General features: G+C 44.2%; 1 protein-coding gene across 1 annotated transcript in view; it reads left to right on the top strand.

The window, feature by feature from the left end:
* Positions 1-3,922: 3,922 nt before the first annotated feature.
* The window catches only part of lhfpl4a (LHFPL tetraspan subfamily member 4a), a 154,243-nt gene continuing 144,635 nt past the window's right edge, over positions 3,923-13,530 (top strand). Inside the window, exon 1 of the mRNA XM_078210173.1 lies at positions 3,923-4,328. Coding sequence (XP_078066299.1) covers positions 3,923-4,328 — 406 coding nt within the window. The remainder of the gene's footprint in view (positions 4,329-13,530) is intronic.

The raw sequence follows: 13,530 nt of genomic DNA, 5'->3' as shown, positions 1-13,530 counted from the left end.
GGGGCTTGCTGTTAGGTGTTATCCTAGCCATTCTGTGAGATGTTACCCTTGCCTTCCAATGATGATGAACTAGCCTCTCTGCTTCTGCAGGAGTTGACACTTATATCTCTGGCTCTCTCCGATACTATTAACTGTATATTGAGCCAGCTGTCTCTCCTATATTCCTGACTCTCAAAAATTAACATCTGTATTCCTCCCCTGATCTCTCAGTGATCTCGGTAAACTGCTTCCTAATGATAGGGCTATTTACATCTGATCTTATCTAGATGTCTGCTGATCTTGTTACTGGGAAAAGGATGTATCTCATCAGCCCCTTTGAATATGGACTGCTGACAGATTCTCCCTTGTAGCTAAGTAGTTTACATCAATCATTCCCTTCTGTGCTTTGTTGTTACCAGGCAAATCCACGACAAAGGGGATTATTGGACAGGCTAAATGAATGGATAGGAAATGACAGATGGAATATAATGTGTAAAAGTGTTTAGTTATTCACTTTGAGAGAAAGAAACAGAAAAGCAAAATAATTCTTAAATGGTGAGATATTGGGAAGTGTTGGTGCCGAAAGAGACCAGGATGTCCTTGCTCATGAATCACTAAAATCTAGCATGCGGGTGCAGCAAGCAAATTGTATGTTGGCCTTCATTCCAAGGGGAATTGAGAAGAGGAGTAAAGATGTCTTGCTGCAATTATATAGAGCCTTGAAAAGACCACACCTGGAGTGTTGTGTGCAGTTTTGGTCTCCTTATCCAAGGAAGGATATGTTTTCCATGGAGGGAGTGCAAAGGATTCCCAGATTAATCCCTGAGATGGCGAGATTGTTTTATGAGGAGAGATCGAGAAAACTGGGCCTGTTTTCTCTCAAGTTTCAAAGAAAAAGAGTTGATCTCATTGAAACTTATAAAATTCTTACAGGGCATGACAGGGGAGATGTAGACATACCCTGGCTGGTATGTCTAGAACCAAAGGGCAAAGTCTCAGAATAATGGGCAGGTCATTTAGGACTGAAATGAGGAGGAATTCACTCAGAGGTGAACCTTTGTAATTCTCTACCTGGGGGTTGTGGAAGCTCACTCATTGAGCATGTCCATGACAGAAACTGGTAGATTTCTGGATGCCAATTACAGCAAGGGATATGGGGATAATGTAGGCAAGTTGTGTTGAGGTAGATCGGCCATGGTCTAATTGAATGGCCGAACAGGCTTGATTGGCCGAATGACCTACTCCTGCCCCTATGTTGCTAGGCCAAGCATTTCTCTTCTAATCATCATCCCTAAACTCTTAAAACACCCAAGTATCAAGCAAGGCTTCAAATCTGCATCCATATTTGGGGCCTGACTTTAAGCACTTCTCTCACATTCAGACTGTATTCAATAAATCCTGACCACTGATGCCTGATCTCTCACCTCCAGCCTTTATCCTCTCTTTTTTGTCACAATCTTTCTTGTCTATTTTTATTGCAGTGGTAATTGTTCCAGTGAATGTTCCTTTTTTGCTTCTGTTCTGCTCCAAATATCCCACCTTGCATTCTCTTGCACATTTTTTCTTATCATCCTCAGAAACTCTAGAAAGTGTTGGTGAGCCACCTTCTTGAGCCACTGCACTCAATGTGGTGATGTTACTCCCACAGTACTATTAGATAGCAAGTTCCAGAATCCTGACCCAGCAATAATGAAGGAACAGTGATATATGTTCATGTTGTGATGGTGCTTAACTTAGAAGAAAACTTGAAGGTTTCTCCTGTACCTGGTGTCCTTGTTGTGAAGGCTGTGGGTTTTGGATGTGATGTTCGAGAAGCCTTGGTGAGTTGCTGCAGTGCACCCTGTAGCTGTTACACACATTGCAACCATGGTGCACTGATGGCGGTGGGAGTGGGTGGGCTGCCAGTCAAACAGTCTGCTTTGTCCTGGATGATGATGAACTTGTCGTGTGCGAATGTAACTGCACCCATCCAGGCAAGTAGGGAGAATTCTATCACACTCCTGATTCCTTGTAGGAAGGGGAGAATAGGGCAGCACAGTGGCACAGTGGTTAGCACTGCTGCCTCACAGCACCATGGTGGCATGGTGGTTAGCACTGTCACTTCACAGCGCCAGGGACCCAGGTTCAATTCCCGGATTGGGGCACTGTTTGTGTGGAGTTTGCACATTCTCCCTGTGTCTGCATGAGTTTCCTCCGGGTGCTCCGGTTTCCTCCCACAGTCTGAACGATGTGCTGGTTAGGTGGATTGGCCATGCTAAATTCTCCCTCAGTGTACCCGAACAGGCGCCGGAGTATGGCAACTAGGGGATTTTCACTATAACTTCATTGCAGTGTTAATGTAAGCCTACTTGTGACACTAATAAATAAAAAAAAGAATCTTTGAGCAGTCAAAGGTGAGCCTTGCACTGCAGCTTCTGATCTGATCTGTTCGCTATAGGGTCCAGGTGGTTGGTCTAACTGAGTTTCTTATCAATGGTGGGCAATCTCCAAGAGTCCAGTGGTGGGGATTCAGCAGTGATAATACCTGGTGGTTAAGAGGATTCATATTTTCTGTATCCTCATTCACCTCTCATCATTTGAGCTCACCTTTCTCAGAATTACAGCAATGGGACCGCAGTCTCCTCTTTCTCCGACAATCAGATGACTTTCTGGTTGACCTCACCTTTACACCTAGCCTGTTTAACCTTGGTGAGGTTTATTTTTTCACCTGAGCTTCCGAAGCAGTAGCAGACCATTTTAGGGAAGGAATTCTGCCGTCCTTGCCTGGTCTGGCCTACATATGACTTGCATTCCAATCATTATTTTGTAAATTGAGTTTGTGTCTTTATATGCCCTGTTTCTGACTAGACCTCCCACTCACCTGATGAAGGGGCAGTGCTCCGAAAGCTAGTGGCTTTTGCTACCAAATAGATCTGTTGGACTTTGACCTGGTGTTGTGAGACTTCTTACTACATATGACTCCAGAGCCACAGCAATGTGGTTGACTCTTAACTGCCATCTGGACAAGGGCAACTAGAGATGGGCAATAATGCTGGCCAGCCAACGATGCTCATGTCCCACGAATGAATAAAAGATAAATAAATCGAGGGTCTTTTACTGGAGGTGGGAGGGGGTGGGGGAGGAGAGACGAAGGCAGGTCAAGTTTTAGGAATAGCCTTGAATGCTCCTTTTAAGAACACTAAATTATGAGACACCAGGCTGAATTTATGGCTTCAACAGACAAGTTTCTTTCAAATCTGAAAGAAATTATGTAATTGGCCTTCCCATGCTATTGCCGAATTCTCTGTTTTCCAACTTACTAAAATAAGTTTCAAGACACTTTGGGGAGAACCAAGTCTATAAATGTGTGAGATGGGCGTGTATGTAGGTTGCCTCTGGGAGATGACTTACACATTAATGTTTGCTTCACTGTGAGACTATGTGCACACATGGAGGTCAAAATATGTCGGTCCAGTGGGTCAGACAGCAAATCAATTGTGGTTCATTTAAAAAAAATAAAATGTAAATGTTTCCTTTATCCTTATCAAGATCTGGTTCAGTTCCATCTGATTTGGGAATCTTGATCTAACACACCGTGATGTTCACTGGGAAATATTCCCAATAAGGCTGCATTGCCTCGTGGACGCGCATTTGCCAAACAGCAAGAGTGTCGAGAGCGCGCACCCTGGAGCCAGAGAGAGAGAGAGAGAAAGAGGGGAGAGAGGGAGGGAGAGAGAGGGGGGAGAGAGAGAGGAAGGGAGGGAGAGAAAGAGGCAGAGAGCATCTGGAGAGATGGAGTATCTCCATCACATAGCCAGGCTATAACAACTGGACAAGGACATCAGCACCATATCACTGGGATTTCTCTCTCCTTTTTAAATGTAAAGCTCGGGGGTCGGCTCTTGCATTCGCATTAAGGAGCTGCCGAGGAGAGAGACGGAGAGAGAGAGAGAGAGAGGAGAATATGTTGCCTTCACAGGAAGCCTGTAAAATCTACCATGACAATTACATGCGGAATTCCAGAGCGATCGGCGTGCTGTGGGCCATCTTTACCATTTGCTTCGCGATCATTAACGTGGTGGTGTTCATCCAGCCTTACTGGATCGGGGACAGTGTCGATACTCCCTACGCCGGCTACTTTGGCCTTTTCCACTACTGCATCGGCACAGGTTTGAGCAGCCGGGATTTAATATGCCAGGGAACCTTCTCCGACTTCTCCAGCATCCCCTCGGGTGCCTTCAAAGCGGCGGCGTTCTTCGTGCTGCTGTCCATGGTGCTGATCCTCGGCTGCATCACCTGCTTCGCGCTGTTCTTCTTCTGCAACACCGCCACTGTGTACAAGATCTGCGCCTGGATGCAGCTCCTGGCAGGTAGGGGGGTGGGCGATGGGTATATACATCTGTGGGGATATACCTGTGTGTGTGTGTATATTGTATATACATGTGTGTGCGTGCAGAGAGACACAGAGGATTCCTCAGACTGCCCTGAATAATGAGACCGACGGCCAAAAGGCAACCTCAATCCTGCCCCCCCATATCACCCACCCAGCACCATCCCTCATCCCCCGACCGCTATTCATCGAGGCGATGTGCAGGGAGGGACATGTGGTGGGTTATATAACATGTAGTGCAATGATTAAAGGTGGCGATAGAATGTAGGATGGTTAACAGTGACGGATTCAGAGGCTCCAGTGGCGAGTGCCTTGAATGCAATGCCGGGTTAATGCGATCCTAAGGTGCTGAATCTTCGGTGGCGATAGGGGCACGAATAATAACCCCCCCCCCCCCCCTCCCTCCACCTCCCCAAGTGTTTAACACCGTTCAACCTAATCGCATCTCACACACCGAACTGAACGTATTGACTGCATGGTATAGAATACTAATCAGTAACGCTGCTGTAATCAGACTGTGTGTGCAATCGCTCATTTATGATGATTAATCGAGATGATTGATCTATGGATGCAGATCTCGGAAAGCTGACACCAACAGAGGGTTGGTTCTCTCCAGGGATGTGGAATGGGATTGGTCTCTTGGTGCTTTGAGTTGATCGCTTTGATGGACTAAGGGGTATGGAATCACCCGCGTGGGCAATGAAGAGTTAATTAGTCACTGGGGCTATTAATAAAAGAGCCGCCGAACCAAACATGGGCAAGGCTGTTGGCTTTTTACAACGGAGGGTCTAACTGTTCAAATATGGATTCGAAAAGGGTGATGACAATGGGCAATCGCCATGCAATCAGAAATATTGATGGACAACATTGTGGGGTTCCGAAGCAAACAATTTGTTGATTCGATTGCTTTCAGGGAGAGGGACCTTTGGTTAGAACGCTGGCCAATGCTGAATTTATTATTCTCTCTCATCCTCCCCCATCATCATATCAGATCGTCTATTTACCAGGTCTGGATGAACAGGCAATGATTAGAACACTACAAAGTGAGCGTGTCAGTGCAGCAAGTTTCCAGGTATTGTAGAGAGCAAATTGATGAAGACACAGTTCACAGAGAAGGGCAGTGAGCTGTATTCTTCTGAGTCTTAGCTATCGGACAGCAGATATCCATTCCCTCGTTTCTCATGGAGGGAAGCAAGAACTTCATTATTGAATCAGTATCGCCAGTTGATACGCGAAGGGGCTGAACGGTTACAAAATCCTCTTGATGCAATGCAAGACATTCTCAAAGAGGTCGTGTTTTTCTTAGCAATGATCATTTGCCAGCTGGAAGAGTTTTGTCTTGGCGTTTTGCGATACTTGTACCAATCGATAGATTTGACACGATTCGGGTGAAGTGTTGCCAATTCTAAATATTTTGAGGAGTTTTATCGAAGGAGAGGAAATGATCAAAGCAGATCGAATGGACATGAGGTGGAATTCAAACCGAGACCCACCTGTTAGCGAAAAGCTTCTTTCTCCACTTGTTGGATTCAATGAAGAATCTTACTGGTCATCGCAGCCAGTTGATAAAGATAGGTCTGAGAGAATGGCTGTATTGTATCATGTATATCACATCACACACTGTCTCCACCCAACCAAAATCCATGTAATCTCCTGGGAGAAGGGGGAGAGGGGTAAAGAGTTAAAAAGCCAGCCAGAATAAATCTGGGAAATTCCTATCCTTTTCCCCACCTCTCCCTCCAAACCTGGGCAACCAAAACTAGTCCAGGGAATCACTGTGGCCCACATAATTCATAGCAGCGCCTACCTTTTGCTGGAGGTGGTTACCGCCCCAGCCCTTTGGGGGAGGCAATGGCCTTGTGATATTATCGCTAGACTATTAATCAAGAAACTCAGCTAATGTTCTGGGGACCCAGGTTCGAATCCCACCACGGCAGATGGTGGAATTCGAATTCAATTTAAAAATCTGGAATTAAGAATCTATTGATGACCATAAAATCATTGCCGATTGTCAGAAAAACCCATCTGGTTCACTAATGTCCTTTAGGAAAGGAAATCTGCTGTCCTTACCTGATCTGGCCCACATGTGACTTCAGAGCCACAGCAATGTGGTTGACTCAACTGTCCTCTAAGGGCAACTAGGGGTGGGCAATAAATGCTGGCCAGCCAGTGATGATGTGGAGATGCCGGCGTTGGACTGGGGTGAACACAGTAAGAGTTTTAACAACACCAGGTTAAAGTCCAACAGGTTTATTTGCTACCAAATAAACCTGTTGGACTTTAACCTGGTGTTGTTAAAACTCTTACTGTGTCCAGCCAGTGATGCCCATGTCCTGAGTAAAAAATAAATCAGTGTCCACTGCACAAACCAACATTCCAGAGGTCCATTAATCTCCGGTAAAAGAAACACTAACAGATAGTAAATGAATACATTTTGGTAGGAAAAATAAGGGAAGACACAAACACCTTGGAGAATGAATGTCTAAATGGGATAGACTAGCAGAAGATTCTGGGGGCATTGATACATGGTTCATTAAAAGAAAACCAAACTTAAGGTTAATAACGCCACAAAAAACAGAGCACCAGGGTACATTTGTGGAGGAATAGAAGTTTTTAAAAAACAAGACTGTGGAGCTGGCTTTTCTGGGGATGTTCCTTCTGGGGTTCAGACTCCAATGTCAAGATCAAATCTAAGTTCCAGCCTCATACCATCTCAGAAATAGCCTCCCCACACAATCTTCAAGGCTGCTCCCCGCCTTGCAATTAAAGGTAGGGGGGCTGTAGAAGCTGGATAATCAATAGGGGACTCTCCAGCACTCAAGAATGCAGGAGGGAGACAGGACACATCAAGATGGAAGTGCTCTGTCAGCACTTTTTACCAACTTTTTAAAAAGAAATTGCCGCTGGCTGTCAACTCACCATCGTGGATGGTTGCCTGTAGCTGCATCTCTGCTCATGTAGGTATGGTGGCCACAAGTGTCGGGAGTTATCCTCAAATTTATCCTAAAGCTCTGATCCCCCCGCCCCTGTCTACTGCCAGATAGCTGCCCCCAGTCACCTGTCAGGCTCCGGGTGCCATTGGCATTTCTATTGACAAGCTATTCACTGCTGGGTGGGACTCAGAACAATGTCTTGTTTCATTTGTGATTTGTTTTTGTTGAAAGCCCTTTAAGGCACTGCCCCTTTTGCTTAGTCCCTCAGTTTGCTAAACTTAGTTTAATCGGTTTTTCAACAAAAGAGTTGGGACACAGAACAAAGAAAATCTCCCTGTACTTCTGCAGCCACTCTCCACAGTGTTAACCGGTCTTCTTCAAGGTGTTTTTTCTCATCATTCAGTTCTGGAGAAGGGGCAACTGAAATTACCCCCTGCCTGATCTGCCTCCTTAAAAATGGTCCAGGGGCAGGAAGATGCCAGCCAGTATAGAATTTTGGTTAGATTTCACTTTGAATACTGTGAATAGTTTTGGTCTCCAGATTATAAAGTGGACATGGATACACTCGAGAAGGTACAAGAAGGATTTACTGCAAAGATACTAAAGTTGAGAGATTGTGCCTATCAGGAAAGATTGAACACCATTGGTGCTCTTTTCTGTGGAATAGAAAATACCAAAGAGAGCCCTGGTAGAGGTTTTTAAGATTATGAAGAGTTTCCCACTTCCAGGTGGGAGAAATAGTACTTTTCAGAATATTATAGCATTCTTATGGAATTAGTAACATAACATGAGGCCAACTGGTGGAAAAGTTGTTCCTCTCTTCACAAAAGCATAAAAACAGGCCTCAGAAATGTTGAGGTCTCTTGATTCCAGTTTCCATGTTCATTCCTAAGTCACTAGGACGGTGTCCTGTATTTTCTTACCAATACAATTGCCCAGTTAAGGCTAACATATGGCTCCCAACATGATGTAAACTGATGTGGGCGGCACGGTAGCACAGTGGTTAGCACTGCTGCTTCACAGCTCCAGGGACCTGCGTTCGATTCCCGGCTTGGGTCACTGTCTGTGTGGAGTTTGCACATTCTCCTCGTGTCTGCGTGGGTTTCCTCCGGGTGCTCCGGTTTCCTCCCACAGTCCAAAGATGTGCGGGTTAGGTTGATTGGCCATGCTAAAAAATTGCCCCTTAGTGTCCTGAGACGCGTAGGTTAGAGGGATTAGTGGGTAAAATATGTAGGGATATGGGGGTAGGGCCTGGGTGGGATTGTGGTCGGTGCAGACTCGATGGGTCGAATGGCCTCTTTCTGTACTGTAGGGCTTCTATGATTCTATGAAAAGTGCCCTCAAGCTAAAGTGATGGGCAAGGGGAGAGGTGACATCTCCTGACATCCTGGATACCTGTCTTGTATTCATTGATTGGAAGGGTTGAAATAAGTGATTGACAGAGGATAAACAACCAGCGCCTAGAAATAAAGCATGTTAATTGGTGCTCAAGGCTTTGGGCCAGTCCTCATCAGGAAGCTATCGGATCTTCAGTTGGAGGAAGACTAGAGAAGATTGGGGAAGACTGGGTGAAGAGATTCCTCTCTCTTCAGCCAGAGAGGAAAGTGCTCCCCCCACAAGATACAGAGAAACACACTCCTCCTCGTCCATCCGTTTGTCCTCCGGTGTCAGAAAACTGCTCTCATCTGTCATGGGCCTTATGCTTTCCCTATCTATTTAGCGAATACATCATATCTAAACGGTTGCTTTTTAATAAACTACCTTAAAATCACATACAAGTTCTCAACTGCTTATTTTAGGTAACCTGTGATTCCTGACCCTTAAAACATTTCCACTCCATCTGACGAAGGAGCAGCGCTCCGAAAGCTTATGGTATTTGCTACCAAATAAACCTGTTGGACTTTAACCAGGTGTTGTTAAAACTCTTACTGTGTTCACCCCAGTCCAACACCGGCATCTCCACACCTTAAAACTCAAACATGGCAGACCAGAAATTGAGGCCACAACATAAATTTGTCACCAATTTATTCAGCAGGGAATTCAGGAGAAACCTCTTTACCCAGACCATGGCTAGAATGAAGTGTTCGCTACCACAGGGAGTAGTTTCATAGAATCATAGAATCCCTACAGTGCAGAAAGAGGCCATTTGGCCCATCGAGTCTGCACCGACTCTCCGACAGAGCATCTTAACCAGGCCCTATCCCCGTAACCCCACGTATTTACCCTGCTAATCCCCCTAACCTACACAACCTACACTAAGGGGCAATTTAGCATGGCCAATCCACCTAACCTGCATATCTTTGCAGTGTGGGAGGAAACCAGAGCACTTGGAGGAAGCCCATGCAGACACGGGTAGAAGGTACAAACTCCACACAGACAATCACCCGAAGCTGGAATTGAACCCGGGTCCCTGGCACTGAGAGGCAGCAGTGCTAACAACTGTGCCACCGTTGAAGCTACTGGTATGGATATTTTAAGGCAAGTGGAGAAAGGGAGAAAATTATATGTTAGTGGGTTTAGTTGAAAATGAATGGGTGCAAATGTGATGTGAGAAAAAAAACCTTTTCACACAGTGAGTGGTTCAGGTCTGGAATGTACTGCCTGGAAGTGCGGTGGGGGCAGAATCAATCGGGGCATTCAAAAGGGCATTAAATGATTACTTGAATAGAAACAATGTGCAAGGGTACAGGGAAAAGGCAGGGGAAAGGGATTAAGTTAGGATGCTTGTTTGGAGAGCCAGTGCAGACTTGATTATATAAAGCATAAACATTGCCATGGACTTGTTTGAATAAATGGCCTGTTTCCATGATATAAATACCATGTACTATGTTTTCAATCTAACCATGATCTAGCCTTAGACAACTTAAAATCGCGCCCCCCCCCCCCCCCCCTCCCCCACCAAGTCCTTTTGTATTTTTGGAACAAACAGTCAACTGGAACTCAATGGTGTAGATTTTGCAATCGTACTTGCTGCTGATCTTGAAGAAAACTGACCACAAGGATCTAGTGATCCCTGTGGCTTCCCCTTTGCTGATGTCACTTTGTTTATGGCACCAATTCAAAGGGGGTTTCCAGGCACCCAGCAACAGTGACGGCATCGCACAGGCGCGGCAGTCAATCACATTGAAGTATTCTCACAGACAACAAACCAGTCAATCAAAATCACAGAGTCCCTTCACTTTTAATTTTACGTTTTTACATTTAGTGAGATAAATGATGGTGACATGAACATGGGATTAAAGCAGAAGATAAAATATAGACAAACTTTTAAAAATTTATCACTTTTAAAATAAGTAGAATATTTTTATTATAAGAAAGAAATTTTACATTTTGCAGCAGATATAAAAAGTACACATTTGGGGCTAATGAGACTATTAATCAGGAATTGTGAACTTCATGTACTGTTAAAAACACTTCATTCAACAAATATAACTTCTACTACAGTTTTCATAGCGAATAAGAGCCTAAACATAGAGGATTTTGCCAGTTCAGTGATTTCCAATTGATTGAAGTGTGGGGGCCCTATCCCCATAACCCCATGTATTTACCCCTCTAATCCCCTAACCTACACAACCTACGCTCAGGGGCAATTTAGCATGGCCAATCCACCTAACCTGCACATCTTTGGACTGTGGGAGGAAACTGGAGCATCTGGAGGAACCCCACGCAGACACGGGGAGAACGTGCAAACTCCACACAGACAGTTACCCAAGGCCGGAATTGAATCCATGTCCCTGTCACTGTGAGACAGAAGTGTTAACTATTGTGCCACTGTTGAAGCTACTGGCATGGATATTTTAAGGAAAGTGGAGAAAGGAAGAAAATGATATGTTCGCGAGCTTAGTTGAAAAAGAATGGGTGCAAATGTGATGTGAGAAAAAAACCTTTTCACACCGTGAGTGGTTCAGGTCTGGAATGCACTGCCTGGAAGTGTGTAGGGGGGGCTACCCCATCCTCTGAAAGCTTTGAGGTCTGAAAAGGTGCAACAACCCCACAGATAAGTAGGAATCTCTTGCTCAAGGCCACCCAAACAGGAGAAGAAGCATCTGCAAAGCTGCCCATCATTTTGAAAGCCTCTGACAGGCGGAGGCCTAAAACAAACAATGGGATATGTGGAGAAAATCTGAATATAATCAAACAATATCTGCCTCACCTGTGATAGAGTTTGCAGATCTAGCCTTTAGACTTTTTCACCACCTTAGGACCCACAACCTCAGAGTGGAAGAAAGTCACCCTCAGTCCGGACGGAGTGCCTGAAAAGACCCTTCTTCGGACACCCTCCGGAGAAACATTCAATCACTGACAGCCACTTCTGGATTTTTGCCTTTGTTGTGCGTACCGCAGGTGTTGCTGCCAGTTTCAGAGAAGCAATAGAAGGGTTGTGAATCGGTAGAATTCGCTACCCCAAAGTGCGGTGGATGCTGGGACAATAAGTAAATTTAAGGAGGAGTTAGACAGATTTTTAATTGGTAATGGGTTGAAGGGTTAAGGGGAGAAGGCAGGAAAATGGGGATGAGGAGCATATCAGCCATGATCGAATGGCGGAGCGGATTCGATGGGCCGAATGGCCTAATTCTGCTCCTATATCTTATGAAGTTATGAATAACGATGAACGCTAACACTTTCACTGTAATCTGTTCAATTCATCATCTTATAAACCTTGATTAGGTGACTTCTAAGTTTACATTGCTCTAAAGTGCACATCTGTAGCTCTTTTAACCTATCTTGATAACTATGTCAGCCCGATCCGATCAGTTCATATCATTGTCCAAAGATTAATAGACTGGACATGCTGCTTAGTTGATCAGCAGCATTATTAAATGGTCATTATGGAGACACAACTTCCCCTCATTGAGATTTCCAGATTAAAATATATATTCTCGCAAATTATATTGGTCTTGGAATCGAGAAAGTTCAAGAGAAGCCAAGTGCTTAGTATCAGTCATTTAGCCACAATGTTAATAGGGTCTGGGTGCAACAGGAACATTGGCCTTGACATTATGCTGTGAGGTAATTGTGTATGAATGATTAACACCTTTGCTTAAACTCTTTTCCACTACTTTAGCAGATCTGTTCACCCATTAATTTTAAACAAGTTAGTGTCTTCACTGAAACAGAAGAAAAGGGTTTCAGATGGAGGCAGGAAATGCTTACTGCATGATTTCAAAGCCACTACCTTTACAGAAAGGTGTTTTTGCATTTGTAAAACAACACCAAGTATTGGTTGTCTGTACATAGTTATGATATCACTTATGTCATCATTGTGTCCCAAACATTTGGGCTATGTGCTTCAATGCAGTCATGCAAATTTTGGCGGTTTATTTGCTAGAAACGTTTGAACATTATTAAGACTTGATGAAGTAACGTTTTGAATAAAAGCACCATCCTTCCAGGTCGAAAGCGTCGTGTTGATTCAATGTTGGAAACTGAGATGGAAATGAGCAGTCTCAAATCAGATCTTATTTGGTGATTATCTTCAGCATAAATCAGCGTTGTGCGTCAGAAAGATGGCAAAATGATCAGTGTGGAAATTGGAATTATTGTGTGGGGTTATCCTTTTGAAATTGGGTTAGATTGTTGAGGAAAGAGTCATAGAGTCATAGAGGTTTACAGCATGGAAACAGGCCCAATTTATCACAGAGAATCACAGAGACCCCTCAGTACAGAGATTGAGGTTGACAGTTTAAAAGATTTATTTCTGCTTCTCCTGTTTCCACTTCCCACCACATTTTTCTTCCTTATATTTTAATTTTATTTATTTATTTTTCTGTCTCACTGTTCATTTTATCCATTCAAAACTTTTTCCTTTTTGATGATAAATATTTTCACTGTATGCATGTGACAATAATAATAAATTATATTAATTTGATTTGATTTATTATTGTCGCATGTATTAGTATGCAGTGAAAAGTATTGTTTCTTACATGCTATACAGTCAAAGCATGCTGTTTATAGAGAAGGAAATGAGAGAGTGCAGAATGTAGTGTTAGTCATAGCTAGGGTGTAGAGAAAGATCAACTTAATGCGAGGTAGGTCCATTCAAAAGTCTGATGGCAGCAGGAAAGAAGCTGTTCTTGAGTCGGTTGGTACGTGACCTCAGACTTTTGTATTTTTCCCAATGGAAGAAGGTGGAAGAGAGTATGTCCAGGGTGTGTGGAGTCCTTAATTATGCTGGCAGCTTTTCCGAGGCAGCAGGAAGTGTAGATAGAGTCAATGGATGGGAGGCTGGTTTGCGTGATGGACTAGGCA

Source organism: Mustelus asterias, chromosome 3, assembly GCF_964213995.1.
Source record: "Mustelus asterias chromosome 3, sMusAst1.hap1.1, whole genome shotgun sequence".
In the NCBI taxonomy this organism is placed as follows: domain Eukaryota; kingdom Metazoa; phylum Chordata; class Chondrichthyes; order Carcharhiniformes; family Triakidae; genus Mustelus; species Mustelus asterias.
Note: the sequence above shows the minus strand (reverse complement) of the source record. Positions and strands in the feature narration are given on the sequence as shown.